At 45.7% G+C, this 21,907-nt stretch overlaps 1 protein-coding gene across 4 annotated transcripts in view; it reads left to right on the top strand.

The window, feature by feature from the left end:
* Window positions 1–13,869: 13,869 nt before the first annotated feature.
* The window catches only part of Yap1 (Yes1 associated transcriptional regulator), a 99,040-nt gene continuing 91,002 nt past the window's right edge, over window positions 13,870–21,907 (top strand). For 2 of the 4 annotated variants that reach the window (XM_052751781.1, XM_052751767.1), the window contains exons 1-2: window positions 13,870–14,479; window positions 16,958–17,205. In XM_052751781.1, coding sequence (XP_052607741.1) covers window positions 14,198–14,479; window positions 16,958–17,205 — 530 coding nt within the window. In that variant the 5' untranslated portion in view covers window positions 13,870–14,197. The remainder of the gene's footprint in view (window positions 14,480–16,957; window positions 17,206–21,907) is intronic. The other 2 variants (XM_052751773.1, XM_052751790.1) reach the window with 2 other exon arrangements.

Genomic DNA, 21,907 nt, shown 5'->3' with positions numbered 1-21,907 from the left:
TTTAGTTTTTTGAGAAGTGTCTCATCTAGCCCAGGACAAATGAGCCTTAAACTCACTATGTAGCAGAAGCTGCTCTTGAACTCCTGATCCGCCTGCTCTATCTCTTGGGATACAAACATGTCCCGCCAGGCCTTGCTGTAAGTATTTTGTTTGGGAAGCTAATTAATTCTGGATTAGAATCGAAGCATTCGACATTTCCACCACCAGTCATTAATGTGAATTAGTACAGTCTGTAAACTTCAGTTCACGTAATTACATTTTTCTCATTGCAGAAAGGTTTATGTCTCGCTGGTGTAATGGTGCACACCTTCAGTCCCAGCACTCAGGAGGCAGAGGCAGCAGATCTCTGTGAGTTTGAGACTAGCCTGGTCTACAGAGCGAGTTCTAGGATAGCCAGGGCTATACAGAGAAATGCTGTCTTGAAAAGAAAAAAGGAAAAAAAAAGGAAGGTTTATGTCTGTACAGTTAGGAGAAAACAGAATTCTTTTACTTCAATTTTTTTCCACTTAAAATCCTCAATTAAAAATAATTGTAAATTCTTATTCTATAACAAATTCCAACTCTGACTGCCATACCGTTTCTACTGCTGCACAGTAGTGATACAGATGTTATGGGGCACACGGGAGGTGGTGCTGTACCGTTTCTACTGCTACATAGTAGTGATACAGATGTTATGGGGCACACGGGAGGTGGTGCCATACCGTTTCTACTGCTGCACAGTAGTGATACAGATGTTATGGGGCACACTGGAGGTGGTGCCATACCGTTTCTACTGCTGCACAGTAGTGATACAGATGTTATGGGGCACACTGGAGGTGGTGCTGCCAATACTGGAACCCAGCATTCTGCGCATGAATGCTAGGCAAGTGCTCTACCCACCGTGACGTCAGTGCGAGGTCTCATAGCTGGTCTGCAGATTATCCAGGGATAACCTGAGATAACACAGAAACCCAGTTCCAAAAAAACCCAAAACTAAAACAACAACAAAAAACAAAAGCCAGCAACAAAATGGAATTGATGGGCCAACAAGATGACTGAGTGACAGGTGCTTGGTGACAAGGCTAGCAGACCTGATTCTAGCCTCAGGACCCGAGCAGTGGAAGAAGACAGTGCAGGTTGTCCTCTGACCTCCGTACCCAGACCATGGCTCCATAAATAAATGTAATTAAAAAAAACTCAGATCAGGGCTGGGAGCATAGCCCCATGCCAGAGCACTTGCCTGCAGTGTGTGAGTTCCTGTGTTCAGCCCCAACACTGCAAAAGAAGAAATGGAGTCAGACAAAATCAATGTGACCCAAAAAGGAAAGGGTTAGGCGGCTGGCTGAGTTCTGAGGTTACAGGGCTCTGCGACCCGGAAGTGGGGTTTGTGGGGGAAGTTGTGGTTAGCCAGGGGAAATCCCTCAGCTGAGCCTTCCCTTTTCCTCTATGCCCTGAGCCTTTGTTCTCTGATTCACAAGCCCGCAGGCATTGTTCTTGAGGCACTGCTCTAAGCTGCGCTCCACTCTTGGACCTCACACTTTTGAAAACAGGTTTACAGACCCTAAAAGCTGGCTGGAGGCTTTTTAAGGAACTATCCTAAATTCTCTTAACCAATTAATCAGCACTAAATGGTACAAACTAATGTAGCTGGGTGTGGCTGCACACACCTATAATCCTAACAGGTGGGAGGCTTTTCAAAACAAACAAAAACCTGTTTTTGTTTATTATAATTGCCTACTGTGTTCCAGCCACAATGCACGTATTCTGTGTAAAGGTTTGGAGTGGTGAGTCCTGCTTGTAGTCTCACTACTAGAGAGGCCTTAGCTGGGATTCCTGCAAGTCTGAGGCCAGGATGACCCACATGATGGCCTGACTGGAGACGAAGACGACAAGGGCTCTCAAAAAGGACCTGAATGTGGTTCCCAGCACCATCAGGCCACTCACAGTCCTCGGTACTCCAGGGAGTCCGACACCGGCTTCTGACCTCCCCAGGCATCTGCATGCATGTGCACACATTCACATACATACACATACTTTATACATAAATACATTTTTTCAAAGAGTAAGCTCTTTTCTTGTTCTGCCCATTCTCTACAAAAGGTTAAAATTTAATATATTTTTAAAGGTGTATTTTTATTTTTGTGTGAATGTGTGCATGTGAGTGTGTGTGTGTGTGTATGTCACATGTTCAAATGCTCAAGGAGGCCAGAAGATGGTGTCAGACCCCTGAAGCTGAAGTTACAGGCAGTTTTAAGCCACCCAATGTAAGTGCTGGGAACTGAGTCATGTCCCCCCAATGTAAATTCTGGGAACTGTGTCATGCCCCCCCCCCCCCAGAGCAGTAAGCACCCTTAATCCCTGAGCTATCCCTCTAGCTCTGATGTAAGTTTTAAGCAAAGACCCCTGTGACCATTATGTGGTAAATGGGTTCAAGAGGCTATGTAGAAGTGAGAAAACAGTGTCTGAACTAATGACTACGAAAAGCAGTTGAGCTAGATGGCTTCTGTGAAGATGGAGTATTATGGGAAGAATTGAGCCCTCTTCCTGAATTTGTCTTACAAATATACGTTCATTTTTGTTTTGTCTAACAAAAAAAAATTAATTGGTAGTACCCCAGAAGGTAACTGTATTTGGAGATAGTACCTTTAAAGAGATAATTAAAATGAAATTAGATTGTATGGGGTAGGCCAATCTTATTGCTGTTCTTAGAAGGGAAACAGGTTGGAACACAGAAGGAGCTGGGCAAGATGGCTCAGGGGATCAAGGAGGTTGCTGCATAAACTGACTACCTGAGTTTGGTCTCCAGAACCCACAATGGAAGAGAGAAACAATTCTTAAAGTTCTCCTTTGATTTCTGTAATGTGTGGCGTGCATACACACACACACACACACACACACACACACACACACACCAATAAATTTTTTTTTTTTAAAAAAAAAACAGAGATAGACCAACAGGGAAGAACGTGCAGAAACCAGGAATACAAACAAGAATTAAACCTCAGGAGAAACCAACCTCACAAAGGCCTTGACCTCAGGCTTCTGGTCTCCAGGACTATTGGGAAACATGCTGCTGCTCAGACCGGCTAAGAGGGAGGGAAGTAAATGTTCCAGATGCTGCCTTGAACCCGGAACCAGTGCTACTTGCTGGTGGACTTCAAAGAGACTTGTGTGCATTAGAACAGTTGGGAGTTAGCATGGTGATGGCAGTGAACAGAGGCTTTGAGATCAAGAGGGATGGGAACTAATGAGATGGCTACTGTGTGTGGAAGCCTTGCGAACTGGACAAGTGCTGTGCAGATGAAGTCACTGTTAACTTCTTCATGGCTGATGTTAGTGTGAGATACACAATGGGGACCAAGCAGTTTTCAATGGGTGAGCAAGGATGAAAACTGGTGTGGAATGGTAAAAGATTGATGGGAACAGGAAAGACTTGATGGACACTGGGAGAGCAGCCAGGAGCTGACTGGAAAAACTGAGGTGTGAGTTGAGAAGGGGCTGATGTCTCTGAGAAAGTCAGAGGGACTAGAGACACTTCAGTAACACACACACACACACACACACACACACACACACACACACACACACACACACAGAAGCACACCACACCATTTTCTATATACACAGCAATCCTGCCCAAACCAACTCATCTCTTAAGCAGCCTGTGTAAAATCAGGATGGATGCCTACAACACATGCTTTGTGGAGAAAATGAATAAATGTTCATATAATAGAAAAATAATCTAGCCTCGAATTTTTGAAAATCCTCCCTCCTCTGCTTCCTCAATGCCTGGATTGCAGGCATGCACCCCCATGCCCAGCTAGAGAAGTAATTATATTTTGTCTTTCTAGTGAGGTTCTCACAGAATACAGAATTCTCTATCACTAACGAGCTCTATGGCTCTGCGCAAATCACACACACCAGTCTGTCCCAGAAGCCTCTGTGATGAGGGGACCACACAATGCCAGTCATAGCCACACATGAAGTTCTCAGTGCCTTTAGTGGTTGCCCTACCAAACAGTGCAGAACAACCCCCTGAAACCACAGAAGCTTCCTTGAAGGAGCAAACTATGATCTGGGCTCTTGTTTGCCTTTTAGTTCTAACACCCTGCCATTCCAACTCACACAAATGCATGGGCTTCACAGAAGAGAACAAGTTCTGACCTCCCCAAACAAAACATATTACTAAAGAATGTGACATTATATTTTGTACATATAGAGAAGTAGACAAGTATTAATCAGTTGTATATAAATGATGTTTTCGATGATCTGTGGTTTGTATACTATACCATTAACTGGAAAATTCATGGTGAATTTGAAGAGGAGTCAGAGCTGTGGGAAGATGACTGAAGAGTTGAGGAGCAGACTGAGTCAAGGTTAAGCAACTGATTTGTTTAGAGAAACAGACAGGCAAGCTTTACCATGGTATTCCAGCATAGAAGTTATTCAATAGTACCAGCCATTCTTCATTGACCAGACAAAACCCTAGGAAACTACATAGGCTTTAAGAGTTGTTTCCAGAGTTCGGCATTTTATTTACTTTATTTTTAAGATTTATTTATTTATTATGTATACAGCATGTATGACTGCAGGCCAGAAGAGGGCACCAGATCTCATTACAGATGGTTGTGAGCCACCATGTGGTTGCTGGGAATTGAACTCAGGACCTCTGGAAGAACAGTCAGTGCTCTTAACCTCTGAGCCATCTCTCCAGCCCGAGTTTTACTTACGTGTGTGTGTGTGTGTGTGTGTGTGTGTGTGTGTGTGTGTGTATGTATGTGGGGATAGATCTTCTGGGGCCTGAACTCAGGTTCCCTGCAAGCATAGCAAGTACACTTAACTACGGAGCCATCTCTCCAGCCCTAAAATAAAGTTTTTAATTAAATGTTTGTTTTTAAATTTTATTTTATGTGCATGGATGTTTCGACTTCAGGTATGTCTGTGTACCAAGTGCGTGTCTGGTACCTGCAGAGTCCAGGAGAGGAGGCCAGATCCTGTGGAACTGGAGTTACAGAAGGAGCCATGTGGGTGCTGGGAATGGAACCCAAGTCCTCTGGGAGAGCTAGTGTTCGGACCGTCTCTCTAAGCCATAATTAAATAGTTCTAACTACAAACAGAGCAGGCAGAGTGCCCCGTGTCTGTCATTCTATCTACTTGAGGGGGGTCTGGGGGGCCAAGGCAGGAAGACTGGACTCTCAGGGTTTGGTCTGGGTTTTGAGACAAGGTTTTGTTATATAGACTAACCTTAAGCATAAGATCTTCCCTCAGCCTCCTCAGTGCTGAGGTTACTGGCATGTCCCCACATCTGTGGAAGACTCCATCTTATAAAAATAAAGACAAATAAATAAAAAAATTTTGTTTTTAAATGAAAACAGAAAAATCAGGCTGAAGATATAGTGTAGATTTTTCTTTGGGCCTCCAGCTCCCAAATAACCACATGGAGACTTGTTAATTATGAAAGCTTGGCCTTAGCTTTGGCTTGTTCTCAACTAGTTCTTATAACTTAAATTAATCCATTTATATTAATCTACGTTCTGTCACATGGGGTTTCCTTTCTTCCATCTCACATTTCCTGTTTCCTGTCCTTGTCTCACTGGTGAATCTGCACCTAGATTCCTCCCCTCAGTTTCTCTCTCTGCCTGGAAGTCCCGCCTATTCTCTCCTGTCAGCTATTGGCCATTCAGATCTTTATTAAATCAATCAGAAGATGCCTTAGGCAGAGACACCTTGTCAGGTGGCTCATAATTGCTTATAACTCCAGTTCCAGGGGACTCTATGTTCTAGTCTGCCTTTGAAGGCACCCACCACTACCACACAGCAAACACAGAGACACCCATATAAAGACACATACAAAAATAAATAAATAAATATTTTAAAAGATTAAAAAATAAAATAACATTGTCAGTTTTTGTTTTGTGGGTTTTCTTCCCCCCTCACCCTTTTTTTTTTTTGGTTTTTTGAGACGTGGTTTCTCTGTGCAACAACTATAGCTGTCATGGAACATGTTTTGTAGACGAGGCTGGCCTTGAACTCAGAGATCCACCTGCCTCTGCCTACCAAGGTGTGTGCCACCACTGCCTGGCTTTCTTCTCATTTTCTTTTTTTTTAATTGGAAAGGCTCTCAGGCAGCACAGGCTGACCTAGTCAAAGATGACCTCTAACTTCTGAATATTGTCAGCTTTCAGATAAGAGTCAGGACATCACTTTTAGTGATCCTTTATACACAAAACATTATCAACTATTTTCAACAATCAACTAAACACATATTATATTATGTATAAAATTTCTGGAATAAATGATTAGGTAATGAGAGTGTTTACTTAGATGCATAAACTTACACAAATGAGTTCTTTAAAGAACAAAATGGTGTAGAATATAATATGGTGTATTGGTTTTCAAATGTTATCATGTAACAGAGTTACCATGATGGCTCAGTAAGACCCAGATTGCACCTGGGAGTGGTGGTGTATGCCTGCCAGGAGTTGAGGCCAGCCTGGGCGAAAGACCCTGTCTCAAAACAGAACAAACAAGAACTCTAACTGAAAATTACACTACAGTATATGTAACTTTTTGCTTTTGTCTTCTGAGAAAATGTCTCACTCTTTAGCCCAAGCTGGCTTTGAACTTGCCCCAACTCTCTGCTCTAGCCTCCTATATATAACTATACTTTACAGAAGCGGCCTCCATGCAGAGTAGTTGTTATATAGTCTATAGTTGTTATAATACTAAACTGCCTCCATATATATATAACACTACACAGGAGAAGCCCGCACACATCTATAGTTGTTACAACACTATACAACACACACACCTGAAAGGAGTGGGCCTTTCTGCAAGACTGTGTAAGTTAGCCAGTCACACAAATCTGTGCCAGCAAAGCCAAGTGAACAGAGAAAAAACCCTGGCATTCTCAACTGGGTGATGGTGGTGCATACTTTTAATCCTAGGACTTGGAAGGCAGAGACACATGGATCTCTGAGTTCAAGGCCAGAATGGCCTACATAGAGAGTTCCAGGACAGCCAGGGCTACAGAGAAACCTTGTCTCGAAAAACCAAATTCACATTAAAAAAAAATTATCTATCTTTCTGTGTATGAGTCTTGCCTGTATGTATGTCTGTGTGTCATACATGTGTCTGGTGCCCACAGAAGGCAAAAGAAGGAGTCAGACTCCCTGGAACAGGAGTCACAGACAATTGTGAGCTGCCATGTGGGTGTAAGCAACCAAATCCAGGTCTGAAAGAACAGCAAATTCTGAGCTACCTCTCCTGTCCAATCATTTCTTTGTGAGTCAGGGTCGTCTTACCACATAGCATTGACTGCCCTGGAACTCACTCGGTAGCCCAGGCTGGCCTCAAACTCAGAGATCCGCCTGCCTCTGCCTCCCGAGTGCTGGAATTAAAGGCGTGCACCACCACAATCTTCTTTCTTTTGATTTTTAAATTTATTGTGTTTTATTTGCTTTTTATTTGTGTTTTGTTTGCAGTCATTTGTTTCATCGTGACATTTTCGTACATAATTTGTTTTTGTTTATTTCCTCCTGCATCCTGTACCCCAACTTTGCCCACCCATCCCCAGTGTCCCCTTTACACCTTCATGTCACAACGATTCTACCCTCTTCTACGCTCCTCCTCGAAACCTTTCAGCTCTGCTGACCTGTGCTCACCACCTACATATATACTGACATATGAAAGTTCATAACTCTGATGTCCATATGAGAGAACATGCAGGATTATCTCATTTCACAGAAGAATTTCCAGGTCTTCAATTTTCCTACGTGATTTCATTTTTCTTTGTGGCTAAGTAAAACCTCACTGTGTATATTACTACACTTTCCTTACCTGTCAATGCCCAGCGAGGACAGTTCTGTCTCCTTGCTACTGTGAACAGGGCAGTGACAAGCACAGGTGGAGTCCTTCAAGCATGTGACCAGTCATATGATCATATGGTCATGTTTTCCGGGTTTTGAGGAACCTTCATACTGCTCCGTCGAGGCTGACCTAGTTTATACTCCCAAAAGCAATGAATAGGGTCCTCTCTCCCCACACCCACAGTGTCTATCACAGAACTAACTGTTACTTTTCTTCCATCAAAAAAATTGTGGACGGAGCAGAGCTCAACATTAGAGCGCTTGGCCTACTACATATGAAAACCTATGTTCGAAACCCTGCACTGAAAAAAGAAAGAAAGAAAGAAAGAAAAAAGAAAACAGGCAGAATTCTCTAACACTTAATAAATACCATGAAATCTTGTAGGTGTGAGGCCTAGAAACCTCACACAGTCTCAAGAATGTCTGGGATCCTCATTTTTCTCTTTCTCCCTCTCCCTCTCTCTCCTACTTTTCATGTTTATTAAACATCTATTATTTGTTAAGCATTCCTGTCATGGGCTATAGAAATAGGAACACCATTGCAGAAGAATTAAGTGGTCCTACCAACCCACACTATAAGCTGTTACAGCAAACAGTGGCACTGTTTGGGCCCAGAGATGAAGCTTCTTTCTGCCTGCTGTGAGAAGGGAAGGGACACGGGGGCCACCTTGAAGGAGCTTGGAGTTTCAGGAGCAAGGGGGGAATGGGGAGCAAGTTCCAGGCCTGAGTGATTACATCTGCAGAGGACAAGGGCCAGAGTGAAAACTGTTCAAGGAACCACAGTGGCTCAGTATGCCTGGAGCCAGAACCCAACCACCAGCCACACTGGCACATGCCTGTAATCCTTGCACTTAGGAGACTGAGACAGGAGCACCAGGCATTTGAGGACAGTCTGGGTTACATAGTAGGGAGGAGAAAAGGAGTGGACAGAGCGACGGAGAGATAAAGAGCATGTACAGGAGAGCAGCCAGAGGCAGAGGGTAGCCAGGGCTGGAACATGCCATACTTGGGTGCTGAATCTGGAGGGTTCCAAACTAGGAACCAGCTCACACAGCGGAAAGGTCATGCTGATGTCAGAGCACAAGTCTCCTGGAGTCCAGTACAACTAGAAACAACATGGACTTCGCAGGCACTACAACAAGGGTAGACTGCTTTTGGAGTTGAGTGGCAGATACTCGGAGAGCCAACAGAAATTAACCCACACCAGGAAGCTGAAGGTAAGTGATGGACGCCCAGTCCTCTGGCTTGAACAAATGGATGAACTGTGCTAGCATTAACATGGTGAATCTGGAGGATGTGGAGGGACTGGTGGGCTGCTGGAGCTCGAGGCGGGTGGGAGTGAAGCGCTCTGTGTTAGGTTGGTAGACAACAAAAGGGAAAGCCTAGGCCAGCTTTCCCAAAACCAGCAGGTGGGGGGGGGGGGCTCCTAGTGTTTGTTTGAGATGGAGTCTCATGCTGTAGCCAGGATAGGCTGGAACTAACTAGGCAGTCCAGGCTGACAGTGAATTTGCTGAAATCCTCCTGCTTCAGCCTCCCAAGTGCTGGGATTACCCTCATGAGCTTGGTTCCTAAACGTTAACAGTTTAATCCCTTTAACGCATGATAAATTCTTACAAGAAATAATGTGCTAGTCACCAGGCATTATAGAATTTCTTACGGACTAATTCATAATGCACCACAGGTACTGTCATTTGATGATGGGATGAAGTTTAGAGTTCTACAGTGAATGATGTCATGCAGTTGCACGGCACAGTCCTATCACCAGAATAGTGGTATCAAGCCCCTGTAAGAGTGCCAAATGCTTCGTTGAAGCTTTTAATTGATGTGAGTCCAGGCCCCATACTGCCATGCCGGGTGGTACACGGAAGAAAAAAAGTTGCACTGAAATCATTAGCACAACCTCCAGGTGGGAGCAAGCTCTGATGATGGAGTGCATCCTGAATTAATTCTGGGAGGTCACAAACATTCACACAGCAGAAGAAGAGGAAGCTAAGTGGTTCGGGAGAGAAGGTCATGACAAATGAGATAGGAATACTGGAACCACACTGCCAATCGGTTGTCAAGAGGAGGAGATGACACAGTTTCCACGTCCCAACTGCAATGTTCTGAACAATGGGTTTGGGAATCAAGTGAAGCAAAGATGAAGGTCTACTGTTGCAGAGTCCAATTATTTTGTTTTGTTTTTGTTTGTTTTTTCAAGACAGGGTTTCTTGTGTAGTTCTGGCTGTCCCAGAACTCACTCTGTAGACCAGGCTGGCCTTGAACTCAGAGATCCACCTGCCTGTGCCTCCCGAGTGCCAGAATTAAAGTTGCACACCACTACCACACAGTGAGTCCAACTAACTGTAAAGTCAGTGACCTCCACAGACATTGATAATGGTCCAGGACAATGGTAGATTCTTTAAAATGTTTTATTTTTTATTTTTTTTTAAGATTTATTTATTTATTATGTATTCAGTGTTCTGTTTGTACGTATGTCTGCACACCAGGAGAGGGCACCAGATCTCATTATAGATGGTTGTGAGCCACCATATGGTTGCTGGGAATTGAACTCCAGACCTCTGGAAGAGCAGTCAGTGCTCTTAACCTCTGAGCCATCTCTCCAGCCCCCTAAAATGTTTTATTTGTATGACTGTTTTGCCTGAGTGTATTTCCATGCACCCTGTGCCTGTTTGCTGACTGCAGAGGCTGAAAGACGGTGTCAGATCTCTTGGAACTGGAGTTAACAGGGGTTGTGAGCTGCCACGTGGGTGCAGGGAATCAAATCGGGGTCCATGGGAAGAGCAGCCACTGCTCTTAACCCCTGTGCCACGCCTCCAGCTCCCAATGGTAGATCTATATATGAAGATGCCTCCCAAGTGGGGCATGGTGGTACATGCCTGTAAACTCAGCAATCAGGAGGCTGAGGCAGGAAGACTGTGAGTTCAAGACCATCCTGGACTAGAGCCTGAGATCTTGTCTCAGGATACCACACACAAAGAAAAGCTGCCCTTCCGTTTCAAGGGGGCTTAAAATAATAACTGCTGGGGGGGGGTAGGTCAGGCAAGGAGAGAAAAGGCTGAAACCCATTGTCCCCATCTCTTACTAACTTGTGACTGAAATGCTGGAAAGAATGGTAAGGGACACAGTCTCAGTGAAGATACAGAAGTCCTAACTGAACATAAAATCACTCCAGAAAGCCTTTAATCCACAGTAACTTTGTTCTCAATTCAAAGGCTGGTGAAACTATTGACCAAAGTACCCAAACCCTTTAATGACAGTGTCCACAGTAGTAAAACTATAGTTAGGGGACAGCTTCCATTGCAACCTGTGGTCACAGTCATGTTTAGTCTACACATTTCCCTTCAGCTGGACGTCTTGCTGTTCTGAGACAGGGTCTCATGTAGCCTCAGGCGCCTTTACACTTAACTGTGTCCATGAGATTGGCCTTGAACTCTTAACCTCCGCTTTCCACCATGCCACCACGCCCATGTGAGACGGGGTCTCTCTATATATGTAGTTCAGCCAGGCCTAGAAGTCGTGGCAATCCTCCTGCCTCAGCCTCCCAAATTTCCAGATTTCAGTTCAACTTGGTTTTTTTTGTTTGTTTGTTTGTTTGTTTTGGTTTTTCGAGACAGGGTTTTTCTGTGTAGTTTTGCGCCTTTCCTGGGACTCACTTGGTAGCCCAGGGTGGCCTCGAACTCACAGAGATCCGCCTGACTCTGCCTCCCGAGTGCTGGGATTAAAGGCGTGCGCCACCACCGCCCGGCTTGTTTGTTTTTTTGAGACAGAGTCTCCCTATGTAGCCCTGGCTGTCCTGAAATTTACTGTATAGACCAGGCTGTATAGATATTTACTGTATAGTGATCCCCCTGCCTCTGCCTCTGTTGTGCTGGATTAAAGGCATGAGCCACCACGCCTGGATTCAGCTCAACTTTTAATTGCAGATTGTTTTGCCCAAAGGTTTTGTTTGTGGATGAAGGAGGGAAGGCTATGGGGTTCTAAAAGAGCTCTGGCACAACAGGCCGGGTTACTACCAGTGAAGTAACCTGGAAACATGGGGCAATGGTAATGGCTGACAGCAACTAAGAATCTGCCTTGTGCCACAAACTGGGCCAGGCGCTTTATGTCCATTAACTCATTTAATGTCTCAACAACATGAGGTGGATGTCATTACCCTGACGCCAAAATTAAAGAGCAGGAAGTAGTTTGCTCAGTATCTCACGGCTGCTGCACGGGGAACCTGGATTCTGAAGTTCTAGAATCCACAAGACTGTGGTTAAATGCTCTTGGCGCTTGGTGGGGTGGGGACCAAACCTGGAACCAGTCCTAGGGAGGATATTTACCCTACTTCCTCTCTTGGACAGGAAACTGAGGCTCCTGAGCAGTTGATTAAAATCTTGCCTGTCTGAATCTGGCTCACCCTGCTCTACCACACTAAGTGATAGAGATTGCTGCTGAGAATTCTCCCGGGCATGTCCTGGCTGGAAGAAGAGATTATCTTTTTGCTCAAGGGTCCTTTCTTTGCTTAATCCTATTTATACTCATTTCACTTGCACTGCAGACAAAATCATTAAAACAAGAAACCAGATTTCTCGAGAAGAAATTTGTGTGTTTAAAAATCAGTGTTGCACAACCCTGGGAATAGACTCAAAAAGCACTGAATTGATTAAGTGGAAAACTATACTATGTGAGTTATATCTCAATAAAACTTCTTTTGTTTTTGTTTTTGTTTTTAGTTCATTACTTCAACACTGCATTACTTCACTGGCTGCTCTTCAGAGGGCCCAGGTTCGAATTCCAGCACCCTCATGGCAGCTGACAAACAGTGGTACTCTAGTTCCACGGAATATAAGACCTTCTTCTGGTCTCTGTGGGACCCAGGCAATCATGTGATGCAAAGACATATATGCAGACAAAACACCCAACACAAAACAATGAACTAAAAATAACAACAACAAGGGATTTTCATCATTTTTGAGTGATTCCAGATAGGCTCCTGATAAAAGACCCATAAAAAAGAGAATCAGGGGCTACCGAGACCTCCATTGCTTATTCTGTTCAGTCTTTCCTCAGTCTACCCTTGTACCAAGCACAGGAGGAAAAAGGAGCGTGCTCCCTCAAGTTTATGTTTTGAGTTGAAGTTCTCAGAGACTAAATAGCAAGTTTTGGTGCTAAAAAAAATTGATTTGACTCTGGGCATGGTGGAGCATGCCTTTAATTCCAGCACTCCGGAGGCAGAGGCCAGTCTGGGCTACTGAGCAGGTTCCAGTACAGCCAGGGCTACACAGAGAAATCCTGTCTTGAAAAACCAAACCAAACCAACCAACTAAAAATTTGATTTTCACTTAATAATAATAATAATAATAATAATAATAATAATAATAATAATAATAATAATAATGGTTTGCTGGGCAAAGTGGCCCACATTTGTAATCCCAGCCCTTTAGAGGCTGAGGCAGGAGGAACAAGAATTTAAAGCTAGCCTTAGCTACACAGTGAGTTGGACACCAGCCTGTGCTATGTGCGCGAGCGCAAGAAAATTAAGAAAAAAAAAAAAAAGAAAGAAAGAAACCGATTCCAAAAGCAGGGAAGCAGAGGCCTTTGCTTGGAATCCTAGCAGTCAGGAAGCTGTGGCACAAAGTTAGTCTGCGGTTGGAGGATGTCCTTGGCTACAGGCAGCCTGTTTTTAAAACAAAACTTAAAGTAAAATGTTTTCTTTTGTAAGATACACTGCGTGTAAGACCTGGTCTCCAAGCTTCAATTTGTAATCATTTGCACTCCCCTCAAGTGTTTTGTTTTGGTTTGTTTTTCTGCAAACTCTGGTAAATGGCAAAACTGGAATCGATGTTAAAACGTGAACCCGATAAAATCAGTGCGGGTGCGTAGGATCGCTTTCCATGCAGCCTCCCCAGCAGGCTACCGAGCCGCGCGGCCGAGGAGGTCTGGGTGCCCGGACGCGCAGCTCCAAGGCGGCCGGTGCGCACGCAGCGAGCGCGGCAGCCCGGGTCACGTGCGCCCGGGAGTCTGCAGGAATGTAGCGACGCACAGGGAAAGTTTCCCCGGGGGCCCAGGCCGCGGATTCGGTGCGGGCGGGCGCGCAGAGGAAGGAAGAGCGGCGAGGAGGCGGAGCCCGCGAGACGCGCGGGCGGGCGCTCTGCGCAACTTTTTAGTTTGGGCGTCTGGGGCCGAAGTTTCTGTCTCAGTCGGGACGCCGCCGCGGTCGGGGCGAAGAAAGGGAGGAAGGAAGGAGCTCGGGGAGGGCAGGGAAGGCTCGGCGGCCTCGGGCACGGAGTGCAGGGCGATGCGGGCGCGCGACGCAGCCCCCCGAGCCTGAGCGCAGCGCCCCAGCGTCGAGCGAGGCCGCAGCCATGGAGCCCGCGCAGCAGCCGCCGCCCCAGCCAGCCCCGCAAGGCCCCGCGCCGTCGTCGGCGCCCGGGCCTCCGGCGGGGACCCCCACGGCCCCGCCCGCGCCCCCGGCCGGCCATCAGGTCGTGCACGTCCGCGGAGACTCGGAGACCGACCTGGAGGCGCTCTTCAACGCCGTCATGAACCCCAAGACGGCCAACGTGCCTCAGACCGTGCCCATGCGGCTGCGCAAGCTGCCCGACTCCTTCTTCAAGCCACCCGAGCCCAAGTCCCACTCGCGACAGGTAGCGGGGGCCCGGGGCCGCGTGGGGTGCGGGGCTGGGGGTTGTTTTCCCGAAGTTGGCGGCCGCGGGGGGCTGCACAATGCGCGCGCCTCCGCTCCGCACCTTCGCTCAGGCGGGGAGGGGGAGGGGGAGGGGGGAGGGGAGAGGGAAGGGGGCCCGGCGCCTGGAGCGGGACCCCCGTCCGGGGCCACCCCGCCTCCCCTGCCCGCGCCACTTGAGTCCCCCGTGGCGCCGCGTTTACTGTCCCCTTGTTTTCCCGAGTTGGTGAGGGGTGGGGGTTGAACCGGTCCATTGAGTTTCTGGTTCCTTCTCTCGGTCCCCTCCCCCTCCCGCTCGCGAAGCTTGCTGCTCCGGCGGCCCAGGCGCGGTCCGAGTGCAGGGTTCGGGCTCCTCCCGGGACTTTGCCGAGCTCCCTCGGGCCCCGCTCGCCCTCGCCGTGCCCTGGGACTCGCGCGGGCGGGATCTTTTCACACTCGGTGGGCTCACGTGTCGCCTTCCCAATCGTAACCTATTATTTACCGTTCGGCCCGCAAGCTTTGAAATGGGCCACATCCGTGCGTTGCGCAGGAACTAGGCTGCGCTCACGGCGCACAGCCTCTGCGCCGGCCTTTGATAGCGCGTTGCAGGTTGACTCATAGGCCGAGTCCTGCCGGGCTCAACTGTGATTAAAGGTAATGTTTGGGAAGCAATGACTAATTCCAGGCTCGCCATTGCTTTTTAACTGACTGCGGATGTGAACATGGTTGCTTATCCACATCCACGACGCCTGGTTATTTTCCCAACTGGATCCTACACAGAAGTGAAACCGTTTCAAAGTATTAACATTCCGATAGGTCCTGGTAGATTTCTTTAGTGTCGCTCCCCCCCCTTCCTCCATTTAATTACTTAATTTTTAAAGACCTTGCTTTAGGCTAAACCAGCAGAGGAACTTTGCCCAAAACTTAATTGGTTTTCCAAACACTGCCATCGTTAGCCCACTCGGGCTGTAACTTGAGTGGAAAGACTTGCCGCCCCCACTCCAGTCCTCCTCCTAGGCAGGCCTGCTTGCAGAACAGGGGGTTTTGGAGCTCCGAAAAGCTCGATTAACCTCGCTACAAAAAGTCGAGTTAAGGAGGAAGGAAGGAAAGGTTATTTAGCCGCTAGCCTAAACACTTAATTTGTAACAACAGTAGACGTACATACTATTCATGACTCCCTCCCCCACAAGTGGGTTTCTGGACTCACTGAGCTAAATGTATGTTGGCATGCAATCACAGACGGCCGCGGAAACTTTGAAGGAACACGCAGATTGAATGCTCCATTTTGTAGCACTTAGAAGTCAGAATGGAAAGTGTACTTGTAGTACCCAACTTCCACCCCGCCGTTTGTGGGGTACATTTGCCTTCTCACTAGCATTTTAAGAGAGTTGTGCATCACGAAATTTACTTTTTCTGTTTGCTAATCATTTCCTAACCCTAAATTTAATCTGATCTGAGACTAAGACGTGCCCCTGGCTTTGCTGTGGGGCTTTAAGTGACTGCTGGGTCCTTTCAGTTTCCTTATTCGCATGAGTCTGGGAAATCAAACGTTTTTGATAAACCCTAATTCTAATAAAAGGTTTAGATTATGAATAGTATGTATCTGAGTTGTAAATAATTGTCTATAGGTTCCCGCTTGAGAATTCTTATACCCCCTATGTGCTTCTGGCATGAAAAAACTAATTTACAGAAATGAAGACAAGTTCATTTCTGATACCTCGTATAACATTAGTCTGGTTGAACCCAGATTCGAATCCTTGGGGTCTCTGCAGGTTTTCCTTTTTCCTAACCCCTGCTGTTATGTGTGTATGTGAATCCTTAAGTTATAATTAAATTGATTACATCTTATCCTCTAGGCACAAAGAGGGTTGGTTGGTTGACTTCTTTTCATTAGGTAGCTTTTAGCATTGGTGCAGTTCTGAGCCTTTGAATTCATTAAAAGTTGTATAATTTATAATGATTGATTTATTGATCACACTTGTTCACAGTCAAAAAAAAGTGACAGATGGGGGCATTAGTTATTTAAAACGAAGTAAGAGAAAACTGCATAGTAATCCCCTAGGTTTTGTTCTAGGACTTTGAAAAGCAACCGTACTGCTTGGAAAATGTACTGATTTATTTTGGGGTGTGTGGGATAAACTATGTTCTCTACTACCAAATAACACCTCAGTTGTTTTGAAAATAGGTTTTAATGCCCAGTATTTGCTGTTTTCACAGGTCTAGGAGGTAGACATTCAGATGGGCTGCTCCTCAGTAAAATAACATTTATAGCGCATATTAAATTTATGTACTTTAAAAGTGGTCCATTTGGACACCTGTGCTCCTTAGTGTCAAAAATTGAACATTGAAGTTTGCTTTTGATATTTAGATATTTGGTTGCCATGAAATTCTATCTAGGGGATTGGGGGTATGTGCTATTGTCTCTCGGTTGTGTAAATTTTTATTTTACTATTTCCAATAGGCCAGCACCGATGCAGGCACTGCAGGAGCTCTGACCCCACAGCACGTGCGAGCTCACTCCTCTCCAGCATCCCTGCAGCTGGGAGCTGTTTCTCCTGGGACACTCACACCCACTGTGGTCCCTGGCCCAGCCGCCACCCCTGCAGCACAACATCTCCGACAGTCTTCCTTTGAGATTCCTGATGATGTACCGCTGCCAGCAGGCTGGGAGATGGCCAAGACATCTTCTGGTCAGAGATACTTCTTAAAGTAAGTAAAGATAATGCTGGGAGGTGGCAGTGAATAACATTATTTATTTATTCTGCTGGTGCTAAAGATAGACTTGGTCTTATGAATGGTAAACAAGCATACTTTACCATTGAGCTGCACCCCAGCTTCTATTTTTATATATACGAGTACCCTCTGTAGTGTTGGTCAGGTCTTAAAAGCCTTGTGTGTTCTTGGTTTAGAGCCTTTCTGCAAACCTTTGTTTTGTGGCAATGTGGGGTAATCTCACTTTGAGTTTGTGCCATATTTGTTAATTAGCCTGGCACAAAATGGAATACCATGAACAAATTTAAATTTTAAATAACAAGCTGGGCGGTGGTGGCGCACGCCTTTAATCCCAACACTCGGGAGGCAGAGGCAGGCGGATCTCCGTGAGTTCGAGGCCAGCCTGGTCTCCAAAGCGAGTTCCAGGAAAGGCGCAAAGCTACACAGAGAAACCCTGTCTTGGGAAAAAAAAAATTTTTTTTAAATAACAAGACTGGCATGTGTTATATTTTCTGTACCCCCTCCTCACATACGTGTGTGTGTGTGTGTGTGTGTGTGTGTGTGTGTGTGTGTGTGTGTGTGTGTTGAGTATTGAACACAGGACCTTGTGTATTCTTTCCAAATAAACCATTGGTAGAGAAGGAGATAGGACTTGGGAAAGAGGTGACTTTACAGTACGCAATTGAGAAACGGCAAACACTTAAGCTGCATTTTGATGTCATTTATCAACTTTTTCCCTCAAAAATGTTTGGCCTCAGGTCATGCATACTTTCAGGCTGTGGTCCTCAGAAGCTGTACCTTCTCTGAGAAGTGGAAACAAGGGCAGCTCTGGGGATCCCCCCCCCCCCCCCCCCCCCCGGCTTTTTGTCTTTAACAAAACGGCAAAATTACATTTTTCTGAAAAGGACACAATAGAATTTTATCCCCTCTAATTTTGAAATTGGAAGTGAAGCTAATTTCCTGGGGCTTGTTTGGATTTAGAATGTGCAGACTATCTAAGACAGGTTGTCACAGACTGGGTGTCGTTCTGTTATTCTTTGATTGGTTAATTGGTTGAGATAATGAAGTGAAGAACAATGCTCATTTTGATTCAGTGGGAAGTAAAAGCAGCCTTATTTATTGGATCTGAGGACTCCAGTGAGACCCTTGTTTTGTTTGTGAGCCCTTCCCAACCTCCCCAGTCTGTATTTTTAAGTTGATTGTCTTGGGTGGGTTGCTACTTTGTTTTGTGTTTTGAGACAGGGTTTCTCTGTGTAGCCCTGGCTGCCCTGGAACTCTATGTAAACCAGGCTGGTTTCGAACTCAGATCTGCCTGCCTCTGCCTCCTGAGTGCTGGGATTAAAAAGGTTTGGGTAGTAAGGACACAGTTTTGTGACAGGCCCTTCAGGAAGACAAAGGAAAAGATTTGATCTTGATCTTGCAAAGCCACCCCCTACCCCCACAAACAACCTTGTTTTTTGTTTTGTTGCTATTTTTTCCCCCTGTAACTTTTTCTTTTTAAAAAAAATTTTCTGGTGTCCTGGTACTCATTTCAAACGGTCATGTTTCAAGAACAATAAAGGGCCCGAGACCGGGAGACCCGGGAGACCCGGAGCCAGACCATTTGTTCTCTAAGGGAGGCCCCAAGGAACTGACTGAAGAGGGGCTGGCTGTGAGCGACCGTCCTAAGGGGAAGGAGGAGAAACAAACAGGTTGATGGGGTGGGAAGAGAAAGGCCCTGGACTCCTGCTGTGTCCCATGGCGGAGGGGATTTTAAACAGCTTCATAGCTGCAGCCTTCACTTGTGGCTGTGGCTGGGAGCAGAAGGGTAACGGCAACATTTATATTGTTTTTACTTTGTGTTTTCTTAAAATCGCTTGTTGGTGACCTCTGTCTGCATCTTCATTATTTGAGTGAGTGATCACTGTCTGAGCTGAAATAAACCTCATTGTAGATTCTTGCTTTAAAATGTTTTCGATGGTTCTTCCCACGGCAAGTGAGTGCTGGGTCTGTGGGTTTGAGGAGGTGCTCCACTAACTCCATTCTCACTTGGCATCCTCCCCTCCCTTTTCAAGGGGGCTAGAAAGAAGGTAAACAAAACTAAGACTTGCCATAGGAGGCCTGGGGAGAGCTTTGCCCAGGACATGAGAGAGGTATTGTTTCTGTGGTTGCCAGTGGAAATCACAGCTGCTTCTCTGATCAATGAGGTGTTTGCGGTTCTGCAGAGCTTTTTCATTATCGTGCTCTTAGAAGTAGGTCACCTGCAGCGGTGACTTGAACCCTCACAGCAGGTGAGCTGAGTCACGGTAGGAGGTGGGTGCTGTTGTCTTAGGAAATTGCTGTTTCTGAAGAGGAAGTGCTTTATGAACAATGTGCAGTTTGGAGAAGTGATGTGAAGCACAACTTTCTCTCCGGTGTTGACTTCCCTCTGGTGTTAGGTACCGGGTAGTTGCCTTAAAGAGCTGTCGCATACCAGATGAACCAAATCCTTCTGCCCCGACTGAGCCAGAGATGATGGCAACTAAAGCTTTGGTGCCACGTAGCTATTGTGTCCAATTTTATTTTTATCTTCGTTTTTTAGAATTTACTTCTCTTCACAATCAATACTTTCCTTTTGTCTGCAGCTTCTTCTGAGGTTCTGAAGATAGCTTACAGTATTAGTGTGAGCCCCAGGACCCACATGATGAAAGGAGAGAGCTGACTCCTGAAAAGTGTCCTTAGACATTACACACTCAGGGCCATGGTGTGTCCATGCTCACATTTGAATATGCACACACAGGTGCATCAATAAATAATTGTAATGAAAACTTCAAAAGATAACAGCCAGCTGTGGAGTGAAGATCTGAACTAGTTTCTGAATTTTAGCTCATTACCTGCCATAAAAAACTAAACCTTTCATTCCAATTTTTAAGTATTTACTGGGACAAAGTATATAATTTCTTGAGATTTATACATGGCAGGAAGGATTCTGACCCCAAATGGTCCACGCTGGCGTGGTGTTGTAACTTGAGAGATCTGGGAGAATTGTTGACTTGGGGAACAGCTATGGTTGCCTTGTGACTATGGAGGAATGTGTGTTGAAGTCTCTTGGCCCATCCTCCAGTTTCAAGGCCATCTAATTACCATGGTTGGTGTTAAAGCCCGTCCTGGGTCAGCGAGATCTAGAGACTTGGACTTTCTTTTGGCAAATGACATGGGTGGGTCTGTGGGGCAAAAGCACCTCTCCCCTGCACGGGGACCCAGACTCCAGAGAGTGCACAGTACCTAAAAAAGGCATGGTCATTGGGGATGCCACATCTGTGTCACCAAACTCACCATTTGAAACCCATTTCACCACAGTGCCATGAGTTTTTATTTGAAAAGAATCAATTTTCATTATAGCCCAGCACTTCTGCAGGCTTTCCTGCAGGAAATGGTTCCTCAAGTAGTTGGTCAACAACTTCCTATTTCTTTTATAAGCTTCTGAATAACTTCCTGAATTACCATTCTATAATATCTTTGGTTACAAGGAGTGCTTCTACTTCTCAGGTTTATTTTATTGAATCTGGTACCTTGTAACCTTTGCCAAGTACAAAGAACTTATTGTAAACTATGTACCATGTAGGCGTTACAATGTGATGTACCAAATGTATCTAGTGATTTAATGCATTTGTAGGTATACATTGTTTTAATAATGTTCTAACAGTTTTTAAAAGGTTTTCTGTGAGGGTGTTTTCATTTGTTTTTCTGAATAGCACCAGCTCTAGTGTTTTAAGGTCTTAGGGCTGTGGTTTATTTAAAAGAGTATTTTAGACGATGGGAATGTAGTTCTGGTACAGCAAGCACAAGGCCCTGGGTTTGCTCTGTTAACTTCCTAGCCCACTTATGGCAGGCTGGGGTAGGAGGCCCAGATAAGCCAGTGAGATGGCATGGTGGATAAAACCCCTGCTCAGCAAACTAATGACCTGGCCTCCATCCCCAGATCCCCACCTCCCCAAAGTTGTCTAATCTCCATGTGTGTGTCATTTGTGGTCTCTCATGAACACAGAGTAATGGTCAGTTTGAAAAAAAGATTGCACCCAGTTGTGGTAGTGCACCTTTAATCCCAGTGGAAGCAGGGGAATGTCTGAGTTTGGGGCCCACTGGTTTACATGGCAAGCTCCAAAGCAAGCAGGCTGCATAGAGACTGTATCAAAAAACACCCCTGCGCCAACAAAAGGAGAGAGAGAGAGAGAGAGAGAGAGAGAGAGAGAGAGAGAGAGAGAGAGAAGACAGGAAAAAAGGCAAATTAAATAGCTTGTGGTTTTGAATGACTTTAAAAAAGTATGTGAAAGTAGAGTATCTTGTTCCATCATTTCAAAAGGTTATTTTCTCAGATTTTTTTGGGAGTTACTCAGCGTTCAGCTTAGCCATACCAGTACGGAATGTACCTACCTCATGAGTGTACTTCATGAATAACAAATATAAGTACAGTAAGTACAGTAGTTTGATTCTATCTCTGTTACATGCTGTTTTTAGAAGAAGGCACTTCCTGGCCCCACCCCCACCCCCATTTTTTGTTTTGTTTTGTTGGGTTTCTCTGGAATTCCCTGTATAGACCAGGCTGGCCTCGAACTCAGAGTGGGGTGTGGCACCCTTGCCGCTGTCAGGGCCCTGATTGAACGCCACCTGGGAGTTGCGCTGTTCTTGTGATCGGCCCTTCTGGAGGACTGCGAACACTGCACACTCTGTAAAGATGAAA

This window comes from Peromyscus californicus, unplaced genomic scaffold (genome assembly GCF_007827085.1).
Source record: "Peromyscus californicus insignis strain IS unplaced genomic scaffold, ASM782708v3 Scaffold_11__1_contigs__length_118956290, whole genome shotgun sequence".
NCBI classification, from domain to species: domain Eukaryota; kingdom Metazoa; phylum Chordata; class Mammalia; order Rodentia; family Cricetidae; genus Peromyscus; species Peromyscus californicus.
This window is presented reverse-complemented; position numbering and strand designations above follow the sequence as displayed.